Here is a 25,413-nt window from a genome sequence, read left to right on the forward strand (position 1 = left end):
GTAAAAACCTAGTAGCACACGTTGATGACATTATCGTCAAGAGCGACAAGAAGGAGACTCATATTCAAGATCTCCAAGAAACATTCAAGAACCTAAGAAAGAGTGGCCTCAAGTTGAACCCAGACAAATGTATATTCAGCGTCAAGAAAGGCAAGTTGCTCGGTTGTCTAGTGTCAGCGAGAGGCATCGAAGCAAATCCTGAGAAAATAGCAGCGATAGTAAATATGAAGCCTCCCAACAATAAAAAAAGAAGTGCAGAAGCTAACTGGCAGGCTAGCAGCTCTAAATAGATTCATCACGAGATTAGCAGAAAAGGCTTACCCTTTTTCAGAACACTTCGAAGCTCATATCATTTTGAATGGGGCCCTGAGCAGCAGCAAGCTTTCGATGAGCTTAAAACATACTTGACCAAACTAACAACATTATCTAAGCCTTTGCCATCAGCAACATTGTTGTTATATTTTGTAGCATCACCAACAACTGTCAATGCAGTGTTAGTCAAAGAGAAGGAGCACGAAAACAAGATGAAGCGGTTCCCAATATATTTCATATCAGAGGCTCCATCAGGAGAAAAGCTTAACTATTCCAAACTAGAGAAAATAGCATACAAAGTGGTTTTGGCATCAAGGAAGCTCAAGCATTATTTCCAAGCTCATCGCATCAAAGTGGTCTCAGCACAACCACTGGAAGCAATGTTTCACAATAGAGAAGCCATTAGAAGAATAGGAAAATGGGCCACTGAATTAAACGAGTTTGTGGTCGACTTCGAACACAGATCAGCAATCAAGTCGCAAGTGCTCACTGACTTCATCGCGGATTGGACCCCAGCGGTTTTCGACACCACCTTACAATCCAAAGCGACAACTTGGACCGTGCACTGCGATGACGCTTGGGGTTTTGCTAGCGTGGGTATAGCAGTGATACTAACACCATCGAAAGGTCCAAAGCTATAGTATGTGGCCAGGTTAGAGTTCCTCACAACAAACAACATAGCCAAATACGAGGTGGTGCTCCTAGGTTTGCGAAAGCTTAGAGCCCTAGGAGTTCAGAGATGCATAGTTAGATCAGACTCTCAGTGGGACATGTCGAGAAAGAGTTCACCGCGAAAGAACCTAAGTTGATCAAGTACTTGGCAGTAGTAAGGAGGATGGAAAAACATTTTGCCAGATTCTCCTTTCGTCACATTCCAAGAAGCGAGAATGTCAAGGCAGATGAACTAGCGAAAGCAGCCGCACAAAGAGCGTCGTTACCAGCAGATGTATTCTATCAAGAGCTGTCAGTCAAAGCCATACAAGAAAAGGAAGAAAGACCTTTGCAGCATACATGCTATCACAAGCGAGGGCCAGAGATCACCCATTTTCGCATACCTCAGCGAAACCTATGAGCCGCAGAGCAAACACGAAACAAATAGAATGAACTCCAGAATGAAACAGTACTCTATCAAAGCAGGAGAGTTGTACAAAAGCAGAATCCTGGCACCATTGTTGAAATGCATAAGCAAAGAGCAGGGATTCCAATTCCTAAGCGAAATGCACGCTGGAATGTGCGGGGCCCATAGGGGACCGCATGAAATCGCCCATAGAGCGATGAGGCAAGGATTCTATTGGCCAACAGCAGCGGAAGATGCAAAGGAGCTACTCCACAGCTACGAGGGCTACCAGATGTTCACCCAAAAGCAAAAAGCTCTAGCTAACCCAACCAAGTCAATTTTTCCGACATGGCCATTACAGAGATGGGGTCGACATAGTAGGGCCATTGCCAATAGCACCCGGGAATTTATGTTTCGCTGCAGTAGCCCTAGAATACTTCACAAAGTGGATCGAGGCAAGGCACTAGCAAAGATCACGTCGGGCACCCTAATCAGCTTTGTGTGGCAAAGGATAATCTACCGCTTTGAAGTACCGTCTTACATAATAGTCGACAATGGGAAGCAATTCGACTGCATGGAATTTAGAAATTTCTACAGTGAGCTAGGAATCAAACTAGCGTTCGCCTCTGTTAATCACCCATAAAGCAGCGGAGCAATCGAAACAGCAAACGGTCTGATTTTCAACGCAATATCTAAATCATTGTTTGATTCTCTAAAAGGGAAATGGGCACAGGAACTGATCACTTCTGTCTGGAGTCACATCATCTCGTGCACTCGAACAACTAGGTTCACCCCCTTCTGCCTCTTGTATGGTGAAGAAGCAATCACACCAGAGGAGCTCAAGTTAGGCTCTATCCGCACCGAGATTGTAGCAACCACCCCCAATAAAGTGATATGTTGAACTTGAGGCCGTACAAAACGCCAGGTTGCAAGCCACGTCCAACCTCTACAAATATCATGAAGAAACAAAGACCTAGAGAGACAAGAAAATTTTGTGAAAGAACATCAACCTAGGGGACATGGTGCTAATTCGTCATCCCGACAAGCAAGGCAAGCTACAATCCCAGTGGTACGGGCCATTCGTGGTAGCAAGCATGGTCAAGCCAGGAGTTTATAGGCTGCTCAACGAAGAAGGGGTTGAAATGAGACACACATGGAATGCGGACAATCTGCGCCATTTCTACCAATGACATCTCCACCCTCAAAGGGTCATAATTTTCATTTAGCTATTTTTGTAAACTTCAAAAAGGGGATCCGCACTCTTTTTCCTCATAGGGGAAGCCATTGCGAAAAGTGTGAGGTTTTTTAATGAGGCGATCCTTTGTACCCCATTAATTCAATTCTAACTTCCCCCACGCAAGGTCTAAAATGTTAGACATCAAAACAAAACCTGACTTCGGCAGGTTCTGAATATCGACGGCGATAGCACAAGTGAGGTTGCACCGTTTTGCGCTTGTGCAAAATGTCACGGAACTTAGCAACCCAGAAACAAGCCTAAAAATGTCACAAACCCTATAAATAAGATGCCCAGGGTTCCCCAAGACACCAAAACAAGTCTCAGTCTAGCGCTAAAGCATTAGGATAGCCACCCCATGCCACTCAGATCGGCTGTGATAGTGTGTGAAGAGTCCTCGCGCATAAGCGCAATGAGTGGGATTGAGAGAGTGTTAGGGGTTTTGGCAATCGCCGAAAGAGCAAAGTCCCAGGGATGGGACAAAAGGTTGTACAAGCATAAGGCAACCAGTGGTGAAATCTAGATGTTGCGTGAAAACACGTAAAGATCATACCACATACTATCCAAAAGGAGCATGCGCCCAGTATTTGCCGGGCATAGAAATGAAAGATGAGGCAACAGGATGTGACCGTGTCACTGCGACAAGCAAGCATGGAGGGATGTTGCAAGAAAAAACGTAACATCCCCCCATCCGGTGAAACCACACCATGGAGCCACATGCATCCACGAGACTAGATTCTTGTAGCAGCTCTGCATTGGTAAGCACAACACCATAGCGTTGTGCAACAATTTAGCTAATTCGCCTAACAATAGTGCTGATTCGCTCTGGCGAATCATCCAAACAAGCTAGATGTTGCGAGCTAAGAAGCAGAAGGAAAGATACCGATTGTACATATCTGTCAATACACCTAGCGCCGAACTGAATGTAAAATGTCATCTCGAAAACAATAAAAGCATGGCCTGCAAAGTAGAAACAACACCAGCTCCATTTTGATTTAGCGATACGCCGAGGGGCTGGCACAGAAGCCTCTCGAGCGTCAACATTTTCGCATCCCCTCGCCACCAAAAGGTTGGGGGACATGCCTATTTGACTTAGTGATACACCGAGGGGCTGGCATAGAAGCCTCTCGAGCATTAGTGTTTTCACGCATCCCCTCGCCACTAAAAGGTTAGGGGGATGGTGCCTAATCGATTTAGCGATACGCTGAGGTGCTGGCACAGAAGCCTCTCGAGCGCCAGTGTTTTTGCGCATCCCCTTACAAACAAAAGGTTGGGGGGACGATGCCTATGTGATTTAACAATACGCCGAGGGGCTGGCACAGAAGCCTCTCAAGCGTCAGCATTTTTGCGCATCCCCTCACCACCAAAAGGTTGGGGGGACAGCACCTATTTGACTTAGCGATACATCAAGGGGCTGGCACAGAAGCCTCTTGAGCGTCAACATTTTAGCGCATCTCCTCACCACCAAAAGGTTGGGGAGACGATGTCTATTCGACCTAGCGATACGCCAAGGAGCTGGCACAAAAGCCTCTTGAGCGTCAGCGTTTTCGCATCCCTTTGCCACCAGAAGGTTGGGGGGCAGTGCCTATTCGACTTAGAGATACGCCAAGGGGCTAGCAGAGGAGCCCACCTTGAGTACTCATGCCTTCGCGTATCCCCTCTCCCTAAAAGGTTGGGGGGAGACGATGTCTTTTTGCTCAGCACCCTCACGAGCATTCTGCTTAGCAATGTGCTTCTTCACCTTTTCCTTGATAGCTGCACACTCCTCGGATGACTACAAAATAGGTTGCAAAACGTAAGAACATCTTTTCGCAATCCATAGCAGAAAGGACAACAAAATGAAATGAAGAACCCTATTGAAAAGAGAGCCATACCTTGTCGTGGGTCATGGTAGCCCAGAGAAGAGCGAGATACCTGCCTCCCAGATGCCAGAACCCACCAAAGAATCTTTTCGCCGCGTCATGAGCACGGCTAGGGGCATTCCAGTAAGACTGAGGGTCTTTGATCTCAAAACTTTCGAGATGCTCGCACCCGTACTCCTCTAGAGCCTGGGCAAAGGCGCGGAGTGAGATGAAAGAAGCATACTCCTGCCCAACGGTCATGTAGTCACTCATGGTGGCTAGCTCATTCATCAGCCATTCCATGAAGTCGACAATAGGCACATCCTTGGGCACATCCGTCTCCTCACCCATGCTCTCAATAAGCTCTTTATACACATTCGCCGCTCTCTAGGCGCCGATGACAACTCAATTGCTCTCTTCATGTTTATGCTTCTGGTACTCCGTGAATTCATGACGCATTTTCTCCATCTGCTCCTCGACAGTCCTGTGAGCGGCTTTATTCTCTTCAGCCAACTTCTTGGCCATCTCTAGCTCCTGTTCGAGGGCCTGGATCTTTTCATCCTTAACCGCTAGATCTTTCTCGAGGCCCTGGCAAAACACTAGCCCTTGCTGCTGAAGCCCACGAGCCAGCCCTAGCGAAATCCCTGTCTGGAAGGCTCGTCGAAGGACCAACACAGTCCGCATAGCAAAGGCCCATCGCATCAAACACGCGATTCAAGCGCCTTTTTCCAGCCAAGTATTGGCACTTGCCCTTGTGCTCTTTCTTACCATAAAATCCAATGATTAGCTCCGCCTTATGCTCTATCAAATTCACAAAGCTAAAGTTAGTCGAATAGGCGTCAGGCCTCTCCACGCCGAGATTCGGGTAGACATACCTATCCCTCCGCTCAAATTCAAATAAGCGGGTCTTGCTACTTAGAGGCGGGCTGTTGCAAGCCACCCACTCCTCTACCAAGTCATGACTGATCTAGAAGCGAGATGTCATAGTGAGAGCATCCGCGGCTATGACATCATCTGGTCCATCAGCCCAGAGCTCAGCCTGGCAATATCCCTCCGTAGGCGTCATCTCTGAAACCAAAATGTGCGCCTTTGGCAAGTCATTCGCCATCGCCTCGGTCACATCCTCGTCGGAGCACACACGGTGGTAAAACCAGTAATCGGTCCATCACGGCCATTTGTTGCGATAAGCCAGTACTATCAACACAGTGCCCCTGGTTTTCTTCAGAACAAAGTTATACAAACTATAATGGGCCACCATTTCGACCTTGCTCTGAATATCCTTCACAACCTTCTTGTGCAAATGGGTCTCGTAATAGCGAGCGAAGGTGTTCATGCTTAAAGCGCTCCCAGACATCTTCATCACCATGGCATACATGCCCAGCCGAGCAAAAACGTTTGGAGTTAGGTGGTGAATTTGTAGGTTAAAATGCTGCAGCACTTCGCCAACAAAATCCTCGCAAGGAAACTGTAATCTCGCTTCAAAAAAATCACAAAACATGACTGCTTCATAAGGCTCTGGGTGCGGCACCTCCTCTCGGCCCGAAGCACGGCACAAACCGCTAAGCGTGGACTTCAACCGCCCCTATTCAACATACTTATCGAGCTCTGATTTAGTGACGAGCGAACGCCCTATCCGATAGGTCACCGGAGTCAAAATAGGTTGCCCCGCGGTGGCGGTTGCCACCAGGTTTGGGGGTTTGCCCTCTTCACCTTCTTCCACAATTTTAACATCTGAATCACCCTCTTCAACAACATCAGTGTGTGAAGGCCCTAAGCCACCCATAATAGGACTTTCCAGTGCCAACCTGTCACCTCGAGCATTCGGCGAGCCAGTCATGGATTGATCAGATGCGCTCTAAGAATGGGTGCGAGATTCTGAGCTAGAACTATCAGACGAGCCCCTAGCAGGCGAGATGTTGCCAGACAATGATTCACTCGACATCTATCCAAGTGACTTACATACAAAAACCAAAAAATAGTAAAGAAGCGAAAAGAGCTAAAACAATAAAACTGTACAAAGACACGATAAGTAGAAAAGCGAATAAAACAAAGCGAAGACAAACCTACGAAAGAACCTTGCGAATAGTGGAGCTCGGGCGAGGACGAGCGAATCAGCACACGGCTTGAGCGAAAAGGCAAAAAGCGAAAGCAAAATTTGCTTCCTAAACGAGGGCCCGAGGAAAGATGAGAGCACAGGATTCCTCCCAGCATGGGTGGGGGTTTAAATAGGCACTCGCCACGTGCGGCATGACACCCGAGAACTGACGCCATAGATCGCATAACCTCCATGATGGTTCTAATTTTGAGAAACAGTAACCGCCAAAAAAACCACTTCGATGCAAACACCGCCACGAATCTCCACCCTTGCCGGGGACGGCGCCTGGACCCCATAGTGCAATGCTCTGATAACGGTGAAAGGTGTCTGCACAAAGATCGAAAGCCGCTCCATGCGATGCCGAGTGGCTAATGTTGGGGGCAGATCTAGCCTTTAAGCACCCCTATTAGGTCCCAGATGCCGCCCCATGTTTGAGAGCAAAGACGCGTTCGATATTTCATTCAGGCAAAATGACGGAAAACATGAATAGAGGGGCGAAAATGGAAGTGGATGTGCCTTATCACAATACCACCCATGGCTCGCAACCGATTCGGTCTTTTCGCTTAGGCGAATGGAGCGGCGACACCACCGAGCAGGGCAAGACCCGTTCGCTATGACGAAAGGGGAGGCCTGGTCCGAGTGATCGTGCCCAGCCGAGGGCATGGAACGAGCTATTTGCCTTGACGAAGGGGTGGCTCGGCCCAGTCGGGTGCGATCGATCGTTGAAATGGTTTGAACTATTCACACAGCCGAATAGTCGTATGCAATCCATCTAACCAATTTGTAGGTTACGCCCCAGACAGAGTCCGCCACCCACGTGGAGCCGACAGCCTCTACCCGGCAGGGACCGCCTGGTCAGTCGAGAGGAGACATGAGGCAGCGCCGGTCGTCTCTAGTAGATCGGTGGTGCCAGGGATCGGTGGGGACTCTGATTGGCGAGCAGGCCCCGAGCATCAAGGAGTATTCTTCTAATATGTAGTAGGTGAAGGGGCATTTTTGTCCCACAAAAAGCCTATGGGCGTGTATAAATAGCCCCCCATGATGGGAGTGTTGATATTTCTTAACGTCTATTGGAGGATTCCGCAAGCACACAGAACTATTGCGTAGCACTTCGCTCGGTGAGAACCGAGTGTCGATTATATAATTTATCCCACAGGAAGGCGGAAGGCTAGAATCTATACATAACTAGGATTTGCTAAAGGTAGGTTCTAAGTTGATCCTAGGTAGGTGGATGATAGGAAAGGATCAATGTAAACTACCTAAACTAACTACTATTAACAAGCTAACCAAAGATAGCTAGCTGGGAGAGCGAGCGATTTATCTTTCTAGTAACTAAGGGTAAATAAATTACTAGGAGAAATGTGATAGTACTTCGGGGCACAGCCCGCCTACCAACTAGGAGAGTTAAATAGACAAGGTCTGCCATGAGCCCTATGATTTAATAACTAGACCTATCATAGGAGAATACAAAAGATGGACAAGGCAGTCACCACTTGCCACCAGATGGTGGAACCCTAACCAGATGGTGGAACCGGTACTAATGAAAGACTACTAATAATAATATAACCTATGCTACTAATGCTAAACAACAAGCACCTAAGCTCACTAATGATGAACACTAATGACTAAGTACTTAAAGTAAAGCAAGCAATACTAGAATAAAGTATTGAAATAAAAACTGAATAAAGTAATGCAGAAATGAAAGAATTACAAAGGAGCTATACCAGACCTAGAAGACTCTTCTAAACTCTGAGAAGGTCCGCTCTTGCTCTACTCCACTACTAGACTACTACTCTATAGCTAAAGCTAGGCTAGAGAAGCTTGGAGAGCTTGGAAATGACTAGAATTGAATGGGACATCTTCCACCGAGCTCCACACCCCCTATTTATAGTGTAGGGAGGCATGGGGGTACTTGTAGGTAGCCAAGAGGTTGGTGGAGGTGGCTTGGGCACCGGGCAGCCTAGGGAGGGCATCGCTCAGCCCTCTATTCCACCGCCTCTTGATCCTACGGCGTTGGTTGGCTCACAATGGTGGTTATTTAGACAACACGTGGTGAAACTCAGATGGAAATTGGTTGGTGAAGCTCCAAGCCTATGACAATGGGCCCATGGATCCATGGCCTCTTCATCGTGACCATTGATCAAACCGACTTGGATCAACGCTTCTAATTGGCTAAGGTGGAGCTCCCACGGATCGCTGACGTGGCAAGGTGCCAAGTGAGCATTAGGTGGGGCCGGGCGGCACTGCCCAATGGGCCTAGTTGGCCCTGCCACGTCCACTTGCTCCTATGGTCCATGTTTGTCACCATTTTGGCCAAAATTTGTCATATTTCCTGCATACAAATAATTCTCCAAATACAAGTGGAACTAGGTGAAATTTAAACATAAATTTTCACATGTGATGATGATTTTTCATACTTTTGGGTGGAATGTTGATGGTAAAAATGGGTGTTAGTGACCGTCAACAAGCTCCCACAAGCTACCCCTTTGTTGTCCTCAGCAAAGATGCGATTTAGCATAGGATAAATTGTTGGATCAGGAGTTGCGTACAATTTAACGCCTTGCAAAAACTCATATAAAAACAAATACTATCTCTTGAATTGAACATGTTAGCGCTTAGAAATTTCACCATCGGTCTTAGCTATGTGGGACTTATAGCTTTCACCTTGATACAAGCAAGTGCAAGATAGTGTAGCTAGATAGATACTTTTTGCCTACTTTGGTTTAGCTCAAACTTTCTGGAGGTTTTCAAATGATTTTGAAAGAAAACTTGCCTAAGTTCCTCAAATTCTATACTCAAGTCACTCAATGGTGTTTGAAATCCTCACCAAGGCCATGAATGTTAGCCTTAATTTCTATCCTAAAGCTTATGTGGAGCTCAAGGTAGGAGTAAAAGCATAGCTTACTTGAATTGAATCTATTGCTAAGTCAAACACTTGGATCACAAGGAGCAATAAATCATACAAATTGATCAAGATGTGCATGTGTGTGACATATTTGGTGGAAGTGGTACTCCTTTGAGAAGTTTCCCTTCTCTAGCTTCTTTTGAGAGGGCATGGCTACTTTGTTTTTCTCACTCTCTTTCTTTTTTTGAACACTAGAGCTTTTTGCTCTTTTATTCTCTTTTACTTTTTTTTTCTTCTGTAGCCCATGTCTCTCTTTTGATGTAAGATAGCTAGAGAGGTAACTTTGATTCTCATAGAGCAATAACAAATGGAATGTGGTTGTGTATCCCCAGTGTAGGAATAGCATACATGTGTGGGTGTTCATGATCTTGATCAAAAGGCATGAAACGTTTCTCTACTCAGATCAACAAGGCTTGAAAAACTCAAAACAAACAAGCAACGTTTATGGTGGCTTTATCATGTATGAATGTGTAAGTAAATATTTGGCTATGGTAGGAATTTATCACCATTGAGGAACTTCTAGCAAGTGAGTTTTAGCATTTTGCAAAACAAGACTCCAGGTTGTCTTTACTATTCCTCATATAGGTTCAAAGATTTACTTTAATCATGACTACAACACATCTCACAAAAGCCTATTCTTGGTTCTAGCATTTGCAACCCACGAAAGCATTCAACTTAAGATGAACTCTAAGTTTATCATGCTCAAAACTTAAGAAGTATAAGGTCGTATGACAAGCTTTTGCAAAGTATTATAGAGCAACTATTCATCATCTCCAATTTTATCATCATTTTATTAGAGTAGAGTTTCTCTCAAAATAAATTAAAGGCACTCCTCTCTACATTCTATGATCATGAATATTGAAACATAAAACAAACATGAATGTAAAGAGAGGGTTTAAGATTTTCATACCTGAGCAAGGAGAGATGTATCCCCCAAGCTTGCCTTTTGCATAGGTTGGAATGTCTTTTGGCAGCTCTTTGGATTCTTTTCTTTATTGACTAACTAATACTACTAGAATGCAAATAAATAACTAACTAAACCTATAACTACTAGATAACTTATTCAACAGGGATGCTACTGGATTTTATTCATTAATATTAAATATTTTTTATATGTGTTGCTTTAATGCATATCTATCCTATCAAGCATTAGCTACTACAAACTTTATTTATTAACATAGAGTAGCTAAGTGCAACTAACCTATCATGCAATGTAAAGCAACTTTATTGGAAATTCAAATGTGATGCAATTAATGAAATGCGGTAAATGAATGCAAGGAATAGAAAACTTACCTTCATGTCGGGCTCAAGGTCATTCGTCCTTGGGCAGAGGCGTTTCCTCTTGTTCCACCACAGAGGCCTTGTCAGGATCAGGGTCGGGGGATGATGAGTTTGAGGAAGGATCTTTCTTTTTACACCATCTCTTTCTATTCTTCTTTTTTTGATAGGTGTAGGCATGAAATTTTCGTCTCATGCCAAGGCACACAAGCAAGCCGGAAGGGTCCGCTCGATGGAGCTGGAGATCCACCTAGCTTCAACGCAGGGATTATCGATCCTGCGCACTCCTCCTGAGACGTGCCAATCAATTTGACCCTACAATTGACAAGGAGAGAAAGCTAATTAGTAATTTAAGGCGAAACGTGCCGGTGTTGCCAGACAGTCCCGAATGTGCGGCTCTGAGAGCCGATGTGGAAGGAGATCGACTAAATAGTCGATTCCAGCATACTCATAATAATAAATCAGTTAAAGCTCATGGAGTTATTGAAGAAAAATCGGTTATCATTTAGGATGAATATTGTTATTTAGACAAATATTAGTCAATAGCAATAGGATGTCAACACTAATTAATTTATGCTAAGCCAATGACTGCAAGTAACTGAATCCCTTTTTTATATGAAAATTCAGCCCATCATCATTTAACTATTTAATAGAGATAAATCTATGAACATATTAGATCTCATCTACCGCTATGACCAGTGGGGCATGAGGCAGAATCATGCAGGCCATAGAAATAGCAATAAATTCAATGACACTAACTTATTACTAATATCAGTCGGGCATGAGGCAGAATCATGCAGGTCATAATACAATAATAAGATCATGGGGTTAACACATCTTTCAACCTATCTTTACTTCAATGGTCTCACGACGTAAACTGCATATGTGAAAGCACTAGATATCGGCTAAAATAGCCGATTTAGGCATAGCGCATAATTAAGGTCATGCCTTATCAGGAACAGATCTACCAAATAACGATTCTCACTCCACGGTGCTAATGGTGGGGTGTGAGGCAGAATCACATAGGCCGTGATAACGGGCCATGGAACGGTTTTCGTTAGCCAATAGATCTATTCAAGACCAAACAAGCCTTAACCACACACTATGCACGATCAAGATTGATATAAAATAGCCGATAAAACATAACTCATCGTTTAAGGTGCAGATTAGATCAATTTAGATTTAATAAATGATGGGTTAAACATGATATAAGGCCGATCTAGATCAATCCCAATCGGGCAAAGTGATATTGCTGTAATTAAATAAATAATGAAAGTAATAAGCAATATCGGTAACTTAATAAATCTATCGAAGGACACTACCCTTAAATAGAGCCGATAACTTGACCTTAATCTAGTTCGAGCAGTGGAGGTCGACCAGATCGATGCAGCCTTACTTGAACTAAACAAGAGTCGATAACTAGCTTATACCAGAGTCACAGTGGAGGTCAACTGGATCGATGCAGCCGTACGAACAGAAGTATTAGCCATGACGGTACTTACAGACAAGCCGGAGGTCGACCGAACCAATGCAGCCCTGTTCGCTGAAGAACTCATCGAGATCTACTCTGCTCTACTCCTAAGGGGTGGTCTGAGCCAAAAAAAAGTAAGTATCTTGTATTTGATTGATTGTGTGTCCTTTAGAATAGCCGGGGTCCAATATTTATACCCGGAACCTACGCATGAATCCTACTTAAGCACGACTCATCACAATTTTTGGCCTAAGAGAAAACATTCCTAATTTAAGATAACTTGGACCCTAATCTTTCCCTTTTTGTAGAGTCCAACATGTTTTTTTCGGCGCCGGTCGTAGCTTCTGTCGTTATCTGCTGGCGCTATCTGAAGAGAGCCGATTCTAGTGCTGCATTCGAATCAGCTGATACCGACCTTCATGCAATCGACATGATCTTGGGAGCTTTCGAGTTCCTACAATTCTTCTTCCAAATTTTGGTGTAAACAACAGCCTTCTTCGGTTCTTTAATCGGCTTTGGTTTCTTCATCTTGATTCTCTTCGGATGCTTCTTCTTTTCCTGTTTCTCATCAAAGAGGGGTTGTCTAGAGGCAAAAACAAATATTTCTTTTCTTCTAGCAAAGTGGAATTGGATTTGCCTAGAAGCCACATATATGCAAGCATTTGCAGTGTTAAGGAAAGGACAACCAAGGATTAAAAGTGTATCCTTGGCCCATGTCTAGGATCATAAAATCAGTAGGTACATAGGCACTCCTAACTTTAACTAATAAATCAGTGGCTACTCCCTCGAGATAACGGGTGGATTGATCAGCCAATTGTAAGTAAACTAAAGTTGGTGCTAAGGTAGTGTAAAACAATTTGTCGTATGTTGCTTTTGACATTATGTTAACACTAGAGCCTAGATCACACAGAGCATTATGGAAGGTATGAGTTCCAATGGAGCAGGTAATCATGGGGATACAGGGATCACCTTTCTTAATGATAAATGGGGAATCTAGTAAATAGGAACCCCAAGAACTTAAAGCATAGCCATACTTTGCAGTAACAAAGTTGGCTATTTCCATTGTTCCCTTAGGTTTGCCAGGAATTCTATCTTTTTCATAGATGGGATAGCAGCAACAATTTGAGCTAATTGGGTTTCTATCATCTTATTGAAACTAAGTTGATTCTTTAAGACAGAAGAAAATTTATCCAATTTAGCATTTATGTTTTCCAACATCTTGTCATGAGCATTTAACTTTTTAGTAATGCTATCAGTCATTCTACTTTGACTATAAACAAGATCTTTCAAGAAAGCAAAACTATTATTACCCTGATTATTCAAACGAGAAGAAGAGTAATAATTATTACCTCCGTGAATGTTGGAGCACTGATTTCAGCCTTGATGTTGTGGACGTAACCTGTTGTCGGTGTTCATGAAGTTGAGGTCCTCTTGGGTTTTCGGGCAGGAATTGCCTAAATGTCCAACATCTCCACAAACTTCGCAAGTCATGTGGGAATCCATGGCTTTGAGTGTCTCTTGGGCACTCACCTTCTCATAATGATCCACTCGCTTTGCGAGTAGATCCATCTTAGCTGCAAGCATGTTAATTTCTTTGATTGAATGCATACCTCGTTTATGGGGTTGGAGTCGATCATCGCTCCATCCTTGGTTGGAGACCATCTTCTCGAGCAATGTCTTTGCATCTACAACACTTAGCAAAAAGAATGCACCACCAACAGCAGCATCTAAATGTCTCCTATCTAACAACACTAATCCATGGTAAAAGTTTTGGATCAAAAGTCAGTCTTCCATGCCATGGTGTGGGCATGCAGAGATATACTCTTGTATTTGTTCCCAAGCCTTAGGAATCGACTCATCTGCTAGTTATTGAAAACTAGAGATTTTATTGCGCAGAGCATTAGCCTTTCCTTGAGAAGGGGAAAAGGCGAAGACGTATAGCCTCTTGACTCACTCCCTTAATGGTGAATGTGCTACAAATCTCTAAAAAAATGTTGGAGGTGAGCATTTGCATCCTCGGGGGCTTTCCCACAAAACGGAGTAGCTTGAACCATCGTAATTAACGCTGGCTTAAGCTCAAAGTTAGTGTCCCCATTGATAACATTGGGTCCGGTGGCTACATTAGCAGCCGAGGGTGCAAAAAAATCACGAATGGGCTTGTTGGCCATGATTGTGTAGGGTAGTGATAGGATATGAGGAAAAAAGGATAAACTACTTAGGATAACTAAAAAGAGCCTAGCTAACAAATTCAGCCTTATAAATTCAATGCCAGTTGCCTTCCCCGGCAATGGCACTAGAAATGCTTGTTGATATTTCTTAACGTCTATTGGAGGATTCCACAAGCGCACAGAACAATCGTGTACCACTTCGCTCAGTGAGTACCGAGTGTCGAATTTATAATTTATCCCATAGGAAGGCGGAAGGCTAGAATCTATATAGGACTAGGATTTGCTAAAGGTAGGTTCTAAGTTGATCCTAGGTAGGTGGACGATAGTGAAGGATGAGTGTAAACTACCTAAACTAACTACTATAAACAAGCTAACCAGAGATAGCTAGGTGGGAGAGTGAGCGATTTATCTTTCTTATAACTAAGGGTAAACAAATAACTAGGAGAAATAGAATAGTACTTCGGGACACAGCCCGCCTACCAACTAGGAGAGTTAAATAGACAAGGTCTACCACGAGCCCTATGATTTAATAACTAGACCTATCGTGGGGGAATACAGAGGATGGACAAGGCTGTCACCACTAGCCACCTATCCCAATCTATCCAGAGGCCTAGCCGTATCCATAGGTAATATATAGCCTAAGCACTACACTTAATCTATAAACTTACTACTTCGATCCGAGCTCCAATGAAATGAGATCAAAGCACCCTAACTAGATGGTGGAACCGGTACTAATGAAAGACTACTAATAATAAGATAACCTATGCTACTAATGCTAAACAACAAGAACCTAAGCTCACTAATGATGAACACTAATGACTAAGTACTTAAAGTGAAGCAAGCAATACTAGAATAAAGTACTCAAATAAATACCGAATAAAGTAATGCAGAAATGAAAGAATTACAGAGAAGCTATACTAGACCCAGAATACTCTTTCGGACTCCAAGAAGCTCCACTCTTGCTCTACTCCACTACTAGACTACTACTCTATAGCTAAAGCTAAGCTAGAGGAGCTTGGAAATCACTAGAACTTAATGGGATGTCTTCCACCGAGATCCACACCCCCTATGTATAGTGTAGGGAGGCATGGGGGTACTTGTAGGTAGCTAGGAGGTCGGTGGAGGTGACTTGGGCGCCGGGAGGCCTAGGGAGGGCACCACTCGGCCCTCCATTCCACCACCTCTTGATCCTACGGCATTGGCTGGCTCCCAATGGCGGTTATTTGGATAGCACATGGTGAAACTCGGATGGGAAGTTGGTTGGTGAAGCTCCAAGCCTATGACAATGGGCCCATGGCGTGACCATTGATCAAACCGACTTGGATCAATGTTTCTAATTGGCTGAGGAGGAGCTCCCACGGATCACTGATGTGGCAATGTGCCAAGTGGGCACCAGGTGGGGCTGAGCGGCGTTGCCTAGTGGGCCCAGGTGGCCCTGCCACATCCACTTGCTCCTATGGTCCATGGTTGTCACCATTTTGGGCAAAATTTGTCATATTTCCTGCATACAAATAATTCTCCAAATACAAGTGGAACTAGGTGAAATTTAAGCATAAATCTTCACATGTGATGATGATTTTCCATACTTTTGGGTGGAATGTTGATGGTAAAAACGGGTGTTAGTCACCGTCAACAGGGAGTGTAAGGAGAAGAACTCGAGTTGAATGAAATCCGCCGTCTTGTTCCACTTGTGTTCATCTTTTCTTCTTGACCCGTCTCAAGAGTTCGCTTGTGCGACAACCCGGTGTTCGAAGGTTTGGGCCTCGAACAACATGCGGGACGACCCTGCCCCCGTTGACGAGCGGAGCGACCCTAGGTGGGGCGGTGCTACCTACATGCGAGGGAGAAGAGAAGGCAACGTAGTGAGGAAGAAGCGAAGGCAGCGTAGCGAGCGAGCTCGGCGTGGAGGATGCACATGGTGGTGTGTAGCTGAGCTCGGGGCAAAGGAGGCCTACGGCGATGCACAGCCGAGCTCATGAGCGGATGAGGAGGCCCGGGGCTTCGTGTGGATGAGGAGACATGGGGTGGCCGATGAAGGAGGCACAGGGCAGCGTGCGGGCCGACCTTGTGGGCAAAGGAGCTGTCGGCCTCGCCGGTGGAGGAGGCCCGGTTCGGGCTGCGGCCGGGCTCACCTGGGAAGAAGACCCTGGTCGGCGTGACTAAGAGGAGGTGTCAGGAGGTCGGTAGGAAGAGATAAGGGGAGGAGAAGGAAAAAGAAAAAACAAACTGACAAATGGGTCCCACTGTCAGTGGCTCATCCCACTTTTGATGCCTCTGAACTAAACACAAAATGGGTCGATTCCATCCCTTATTAACCAAACCGAAAATGGAGTCATCCCATTCTCATCCCGTCTCAAAAAATCAGAGACAGGACCGTCCCACTCTACCTTCCCCCTCCGCCTTGATCCCCAACCAAACGCTACCTAAGGGCAGTCTATGTGTTATCACATTGACAAGTATGGAGAGTACTAAGAGCAGCTCACCTCTCTATTTCTTGACGGCACAGGCTCGCAGTTGCAGTACGTAGTATTTATATCAGCTCGTGATGCATGCTGCTCAAGTCCAAACTCCAAAGTGTTTTTCTTATACGTATACTAGGTTCATGCCCGTGCGTTGCTACGGGACAGCGAAATTATATACTGAAAATATACAGATCGCACGATAAGATAACAATCCTGTGAAATTAAATACCACCGTTAAAGTGACATTTAATAGTGACGGAGAGCGCGGCGTCAGAGGCTCACAAACTTTACCATATTTATATTGGCAAAAAGAAATATCCGATATTCATTTCTTTCGGGCGCTAATAAATCCACGATAAGTTCCGCCACGTCTCCATACCATCCTGTACACAAGTTCGAGTATATATATATATATATATATATATTAGTGTCTTTCACATGGGTAATACTATGTGTCTTGAAAAATCTCTCACAAAACCTTAAAACAAAGTATGTTATACTCACCATATAGTGCTCGTGCCGTCGACCTTGCTGTACACAGGCGGGGCCAACGACGGGAATAAAATAATATTTGACCAACGGCCCAACGACGGCCAAAGTCAAGGTATGTGGGATACAGCCTGACACTTTACTACTGCAGGTCTAATTGCAATAAAATTTGAATGTTTCACTTCAAAGAAAATAGCTGAGTGTTCCACTTCAAACAAACACAGATTATGACAACACAACTCTAGAAAACCATTTTAAAAGATCCTTCGTAGCGTGCAGCAATAGAATAGCATAGCAAAAACTTACAACGATGAAAATCTTTCACTGTATTCTTTGAATTAGGAAAACAGGAACTTAAAAAAGACATGAATGTTATAACGTAGGTTTCCATGAGTATCAATCAAAATAAAAATAAAACATGAATTGTTAAATAGGCTGAGAAGCAATGTTTTGCTTACATTCATATTCATTTTCCTCGCAAAAAAAATCATATTCATTTGCTTACAAAATCCAAATTTCCAGTGCTACTATTTGTTCATGCCTTCCGATGCTTGTTCACCCCAACAACATTTGCAGATACATTATGTCTAGAAATCTAAGTGTTTTGTAGCCTCACATAGCAGTCAATAAAGTTTAGGAGTGGGGCTCTGAAAAAATGTTATCTAAACTCCCTCTTAATGAAAAACATGCAATGGTACGGTCACGAAAAAAAATTATATTCACAAATCAGTTTTGAAGCAAACCTGGTAAATAAATTGGAAGCAACATGTGAAGAATGGTTTCATGTAATTATATCAGTTTTGCCTATGTATGTGAGCGAATGGGCAAACTCTGAGTTCTTAAATATTTTTTAGTGCACCCGGTCATCTTTGTTAAGGACTGCTCAGTTGAGACAAGCAGGTACTCTAGTGCGCAGAAAATTGAGGGAAGAAATCAACGACCTTCCGTTTAATCTCCATGAATTTAAAAGATGATGCCAACCCATAATTCAATGATATATATATATATATATATATATATATATATATATATATATATATATATATATATATATATATATATATACTGAAGAAAGCTATCTATAGATCTCAACCATATCATCTGCACTTCAGAAGTTCTCACCTGATTTATTTGTTTACTTGAACTCCATATCATATTTCCTTTCTGCAAAGAGTTGGAGAACATAGCCATTAGTAGGATGGACTGTTAATATAACAAAACTTATAATAGGATGGAGTGTTAATATAACAATCATCCCAGTATTAAAAAGTTGATAATCGGCCTTTACAGGAAGGGGAAGGGAACAACAACACCAGGCAACAGACTTGAAAATGCATTATATAATGATACGTCAACTCAAACAAACAACATAGAGAGTATAGTTGAACAGAGAAAGAAATAGCATATAGAAGTTCATTTTCAAGGAACACAACAGGATCTGGATCCCTGATTGCTGCTTTTAGCAAACCTCGAGCATCTTCTGCAGAATATGGAGCTAGAACTTTCAATCCGGGAACATGTGCATACCAAGCTGCATAGCACTGCATACTAAGACAGAAAGTAATTCCATCAAATTACAGCAGCATACCTATCTGTAAATATTTACAGGACTATAATGTCCATGAGATGATATGCACTGCATCATTTTAATGTGATCTAAAGCTTACACCTCTTTCTCAGTAGACACATTTACATTTTATTTCCATTTTAAGAACAGTTCTACTAAATATTGCAGTATGGAGATAAATAACTCTTGGAATGAACTATTTAGTCCTACAATTAATCTATCCTCTGTCAATGTATGTCCCAGCACAAGACTTTCAGAACATTAAATCATATGGCATAACTATTTGTCTTCTAAAGAATAAGAACAGCAACAGAACAACAATATAGAGGTAAGTTTGTGACAATAATCTACGAGTGTTGGGCACCAACTCTAGCAGCAGCACCATTTGGACCCCTGAAGACAATAGGTACCGATATCTAGCTAGCTGACATGTAGTTCGACTTGACAGCTGAATTAATTATGTGATCAATTGCTTGAATATACAACAGTGTGTAATTAACAGATTTGTTTTTAAGCATATGGAGTCTCCAGTATTCATATTCTCAAAGATAGAGACCGGTACCAGAATAACAAACATTATTGTTGCAGAAAATTGTGTAGACAAATTGCTGTGCAAGGAATTGTAATCACCAAACGTTCATCAACGACACCATATCAGATTATAGCCCCTCTGATTCAGTAATCAAATTAGAATGGATCATAGTGTTTAATGGATCTGACAGATTTTCCCAGATATTCTACCATGTGAAAATAAACTGGAGTGAGGGAGTTCATGTCACTTTTTCTCAAGAGAAGAATGTCTACGAACATGTTAACATGTTGGTTATGTATATACATCTTTCTCCAATGAGGTGCTACTTAACAAAATGCATTACAATCGTCAACCATTTGGAGCCATTCTAATTTATGTAATAAATGCTTTTTCTAAGAAATATAAAGCAAACAGAGAAGAGCAAAAACAGATATGCAATAGGATGCTGCAACAAATAGGAATTTTCTGGGATTGCAAAGCATGTAGAGAAAATAAGTACAGAAACCAACAGATATGCCAATGAGTGAAGAACAAATCAAAGCAAGCAAATAGTTAATAATTGAATTAGTATGGTGATTTGCAGAATTCATTAAACAACTAACCTACGTCGAAAAGTTAAATGTCATGAACTCTACAATAGGTCGAAGACCATGGTAGGCGGCACCAACACCAATGCCAGTGAAGCCAGCCTAAACTAAAACAAATAAGATCAGTATGAGAATGTGATCGGGTCAACCTGACAGTTTATGAATGGACAATGGTGATCAATTTGCGGGTTTATAACCTCAGTAATTGGAGTATCAAGAACCCTATCAGGGTCATACTTGTCAAGCAAACCCTTAGATATCTGCCACAATGAAGAGAAGCTCAATACCAGTAACATTCATATATTACTTTTCAGTTGCCACAGGGAGAGAAAAAAAGAAGAAGCATAAATCTTTGGAAATATTACTGACCTTGTATGCACCTTGGTACTGACCAACCTACCACAGACACAACAATTATTAAACCCAAAGAAGCAAGAATGGAACACAGAAAATAAACAAGTACAGGTACTGGTGGTACCTCTTCTCCCATCAAGAAAACAGAAGGGTCTGCCGACATTTCTTCATCTAATGCGGTATTCAATGCTTCCCTTACAGTTATCTAAATAAGCAAAGAAGTGGCTTTGTAAGCCTTTGTTCAGTTCCACCTCAACTTGTAAAAAGTTGCTATAGTACTTGTCACATCGAATATTTGCGGCCTGTGTATGGAGCATTAAATGTAGACGAAAAGAAAAACTAATTACACAGTTTGGTGGGAAATTGCGAGACGAACGTTCTGAGCCTAATTAGTCCATGTTTGAATACTATTTACCAAATAAAAACGAACGTACTACAGTAGCCCCAAAATCCAAATTCCTACAACTAAACACAGCCTAAAACTTTACGCCAAATGTCAAGGTCATAACATAGATGTACATCTGTAGAGAACCCAGCCACTTTCTTGAATTAATAACCTAACAGGACATATAACTGTACCAACTGTCCCTGAGAACCCAGCCACTTTCTTGAGGCTGTGTTTAGTTCCTAAAAAGTTTTCCAAAAAGTGCTACAGTAGCCATCACATCGAATCTTGCGATACGTGCATGAAGCATTAAATATAGACGAAAAAAAACTAATTGCACAGTTTGGTTGGAAATCGCGAGACGAACGTTTTGAGCCTAATTAGTCTATGATTGAACACTAATTGCCAAATAAAAACGAAACTGCTACAGTAGCCAAATTTTTAAATTTCACGAACTAAACCCAACCTTAATTAATAACCTAACAGGACGTATAACTGTTCAGAGAATGAGAGATCACACTGGATACTTAGGTTCTCGCTATCTACAGAAAACCATTGAATCACCAAAAACAACTCATTACGCCACCGTTAGTTCAGTTATTCAAAGTTAGTTAACTTTTTTTCAGGTAAGCATCTACCACCTGAGCACCTGGCATCTAGTCAGTACACTGTTCACTCCCCCAGCATAGGTAGAGTACGATGCCATGTTCCCGCCTAATGCCAGGTGCTCTTCCTCTTCACAAATGTAAACAGTATCACTGGTTAACAATCCAGGCAGCCTGTTCGCTTGCTCGTAAATGATCGTAAATTTCTAGTCGAGAATAGTGTTTTTCTCTCACACTAAACTAGCCAGCAGTAAATAATCCACGATACGATACGGCCTCCTAAACCGTTTGCTTTTTCAAAGCAAGCAAATTAATCATCATCGATCTGATACACAACTGCTCCATGACCCAACAACTTAGGGGGTGTTTGGTTTCTACATGAAAATTTTAGTCCCTGTCCCATCAGATATTTGGACACATGCATGAAGTATTAAATATAGACGAAAAAAATAACTAATTGCACAGATTGTGGCTAATTTGCGAGACGAATTTTTTAAGCCTAATTAGTCCATGATTTGACAATGTGGTGCTACAGTAAATATGTGCTAATGGCGGATTAATTAGGCTTAATAAATTCGTCTCGTAAATTAGTCTCCATCTATGTAATTAGTTTTATAATTAACTCATATTTAGTTCTCCTAAATAGCGTCCGAACATCCGATGTGACATGGACTAAAATTTAGTCAATGAAACCAAACACCCTCTTATTAGATTCCCCCCCACCTACCCATTTCCCTGTACAGCTACTGCCATCCATATGTTTCCGATCAAGGTCAACAACAAACAACTGTCGCCATCACGCAGTATCCACCACCATTTACATCTCACAAAAGCGGAGAAAAAAAGTTTCGAAAATCTAGCCGTGAGGAGAGGATTTCGCAGTTGGAGGAAAAGTAAGCATATGACAACACAATCGTTGGCGGTTGCAGGGAAGTCCGGGAGCCGGCAACGAAACGATTCCCATCCCCCTCCAAAGCTTGGGGAAAACGCGGTAGATTCGGCGGCACGGCACACGCACAGCGACGCGACGTGACGAGCGGGGATCGCGAGGAGAGAGTAGCGTGGCGCTCACCTCCTCGGCGGCAGCGGAGTACGTCCTGGCGGGAGCGGCAGCGGCGGCGGCGGCCGTGGGGCGGAGGGCATCGTTTTGTCGCAAGGGACGGACGTAGGAGCTAGGGGTGCGGAATTACAGTAGGGAGGACGATAGACCCAAGTTAGAATGTCGTACCAAATAGTGTTAAGCTTTGTTCTTTTAGGGCGTGTTTAGATGAAATTTTTTTAGGTTTTGGTTACTGTAGCACTTTCGTTTGTATTTGGCAATTAGTATCTAATTATGGACTAATTAGGTTCGAAAGTTTCGTCTCGCGATTTCTCACCTAACTGTGCATTTAGTTTTTTTTTCGTCTACATTTAGTACTTCATTCATATACCGTAAGATTCGATATGATGGGTACCGTACAAAAATTTTTGGGAACTAAACATGCCCTTAGTTGTAAAGGAGAGGAGATTGGAAAGCCTCGGAAGCAACTCATCTATCTATCCAAAAATATATATGTATGTATCCCCCTCCATCACACAGTATACGACCGGTTCGTTCTGTTCAATTTCCAGGCCGGCCGCAACGTACGTACGTACGAGCACGATGAGCTGGTGGTGGAGGCGCGCGATCGGCGCGGCCCAGCCGCAGACGCAGCCGCAGGACGAGCAAGCCGCCGCCGCGCCCGACGGGCACTTCCGGAGCGTGGCGCTCGTCGTCGGCGCCACCGGCATAGTGGGGAGCTCCCTCGTCGGCATCCTCCCGCTCCCGGACACGCCCGGCGGGCCGTGGAAGGTGTACGCGCTCTCCCGCCGCCCGCTCCCGCCCTGGGCCGCCTCTGCCGTCACGCACCTGCAGGTCGACCTCGGCGACTCCTCCGCCGTCGCGGAGGCCCTGGCGCCGCTCACCGACATCACCCACGTCTTCTACGCCGCGCTGTCCCCGCACATGATCGAGGCGCGGAACCGGAGGGCCAACCCGGCCATGCTCCGCAACGTCCTCTCGGTGGTCGTCCCCAACTGCCCTGCACTCGCCCACGTCTGCCTCCAGACCGGGACCAAGCACTACACCGGCCCGCCGGAGGCGATCGCCGGCCGCATCGTCGGCGGCATCATCCGCGGCATCTTCGGCGGCGGCGCGGCGGCAGCCCAGCCCCTGAGCCCGCCCTACACCGAGGACATGCCGCGGCTCGGCTGGCGCAACTTCTACTACGACCAGGAGGACGTCCTCTTGGACGCCGTCTCCCAGCGCGGCGGCGGCGGCATCAGCTGGTCGGTGCACCGTCCCAACCTCATCCTCGGCTTCTCGCCCCGGAGCGCCATGAACATCGTGTGCAGCCTGTGTGTGTACGCCGCCATCTGCCGCAAGGAGGGCGTCCCGCTGCGGTGGCCGGGCTCTCGAGGCGCGTGGGAGGGGTTCAGCACCGCCTCCGACGCCGACCTCGTCGCCGAGCAGCAGATCTGGGCGGCCGTGGACCCCACGGGCATGGCCAAGAACCAGGCGTTCAACTGCAGCAACGGCGACATCTTCAAGTGGGAGCAGCTGTGGCCGATCCTCGCCGATCGGTTCGGGCTGGAATGGGTTGGTTACAGGGGGGAAAAGAAGCGCGTCAAGCTCGCGCTGGCCATGCCCCGGAAGGCCGCCGTGTGGGCGGAGATCGTCGAGGAGAACCAGCTTGTGGCGACGCAGCTCCACGAGGTGGCCAACTGGTGGTTCGTCGATGGATTGTTCTATGCCAACTGGGAGTTCCTGGACAGCATGAACAAGAGCAAGGAGCACGGCTTCCTCGGCTTCCGGAACACCGCCAAGTCCTTCAATACTTGGATCGACAAGATGAAGGCCTGCAAGATTGTTCCCTGATGAATGTTTCTCCCAGCAGTGCGTGTGTGTTCTACTGGCTACTGCAAGCAGCAGTGCGTGTTGTGTTTGCTGTAACGTCTTGGACTGTGAAATAAACATGAACAAAGTAATGTTCACCAATGTGTGATCTATTACTTGCACACGTCAAGAGATGGCCGGCACACGGATCTACTACTTAGTACATCTTTAGTTCATTAAATTAGCACACGTAAGAGATGGACGCACACGGATCTATTACTTACGTCTTTAGTTCTTTAAATTTAAATTAATGTAACGGATGTGGCAGGGGCGGCAGACGGATGTGGCCGCAGACGTCAAGAGATGGCATGATCTTATGTCATAAAGGCATATGTTTGGCTGCAACCACGGGCATATTTTTTCGTCCGGTCCATCTTAACTGTCTAGTCCACTAGCTCAAGCGGCCCATTCGCTCTCCTGTCGCAGCCCCTCGGTAGGATCTTATTTATTTTACAATGTTTTTGAGATACTTTGATATATGTATTATTTTTGGATAGCAAAGAGCCACAAAATATCTCCCTAGTGCCAAACTGCCAAATTACAAACACTTTTTAGTAGGAGGTGGGCCTCTTAAAAATGACCTCTTGCAAAGCGCATCTAGCCTTAATTTCCTTTAAGGTCAACGAATAAAGCACACAAATTTTTCTTATGAAGATTCATAATCACTTCCAAGCAATCTGAGAGGCTATTACCCACTGTGCGCACCCATATCAAGAGCCGAAGAAGTTGCTTCATTGCAGGCTAGAGCTTCCCAAGGAAGACCAACATGGTCACTAATTACCATAGCACTTGCAACATCATAATGTCCTGCACTGTAGCTACACATTACTCCAATAGTTCCTGTGTCTCAGGATTGCGCCACTGCGCCATCAACATTAAACTTCAAAAAAGGCTTCAGAAAGAGCTATCCATTTGGTTTGGAGACAGGTCGTTTGTTCCTTGGTAACTATATTGTTTCACTATCCTCGATTAACCCAGCCAATTTTACATTGTCAAGATATTCTGTAATGAAACTAAATGTTGATAGCGAGCTTTGGAATATATCTTCACATAGATCCTTTCTCCGAGCACACCAGAGTTTCTAAAAATCCTTTAGGCCCTATTTGGATCATTGAAATCCATTCTAATAATCATAATTGAGGTACAAATAAGCTAAG

At 44.2% G+C, this 25,413-nt stretch overlaps 1 protein-coding gene, 1 non-coding gene and 1 pseudogene across 2 annotated transcripts; 2 read left to right on the forward strand and 1 right to left on the reverse strand.

Annotated features, from left to right (window-relative positions):
• Nucleotides 1-4,849: 4,849 nt before the first annotated feature.
• On the reverse strand, nucleotides 4,850-22,764 carry LOC136469206 (pyruvate dehydrogenase E1 component subunit beta-1, mitochondrial-like; annotated as a pseudogene).
• On the forward strand, nucleotides 13,986-14,094 carry LOC136478754 (small nucleolar RNA R71). The gene has a single exon (XR_010764466.1). It is a non-coding gene; the product is annotated as a small nucleolar RNA R71 (small nucleolar RNA).
• Nucleotides 22,765-22,941: 177 nt separating the features above from the next.
• On the forward strand, nucleotides 22,942-24,314 carry LOC136472293 (3-oxo-Delta(4,5)-steroid 5-beta-reductase-like). The gene has a single exon (XM_066470017.1). The coding sequence runs from the start codon at nucleotides 22,985-22,987 to the stop codon at nucleotides 24,236-24,238; it is 1,254 nt and encodes a 417-aa protein (XP_066326114.1). The 5' UTR covers nucleotides 22,942-22,984; the 3' UTR covers nucleotides 24,239-24,314.
• Nucleotides 24,315-25,413: the final 1,099 nt, after the last annotated feature.

The sequence above is a fragment of the Miscanthus floridulus genome, chromosome 8 (assembly GCF_019320115.1).
Source record: "Miscanthus floridulus cultivar M001 chromosome 8, ASM1932011v1, whole genome shotgun sequence".
NCBI lineage: Eukaryota > Viridiplantae > Streptophyta > Magnoliopsida > Poales > Poaceae > Miscanthus > Miscanthus floridulus.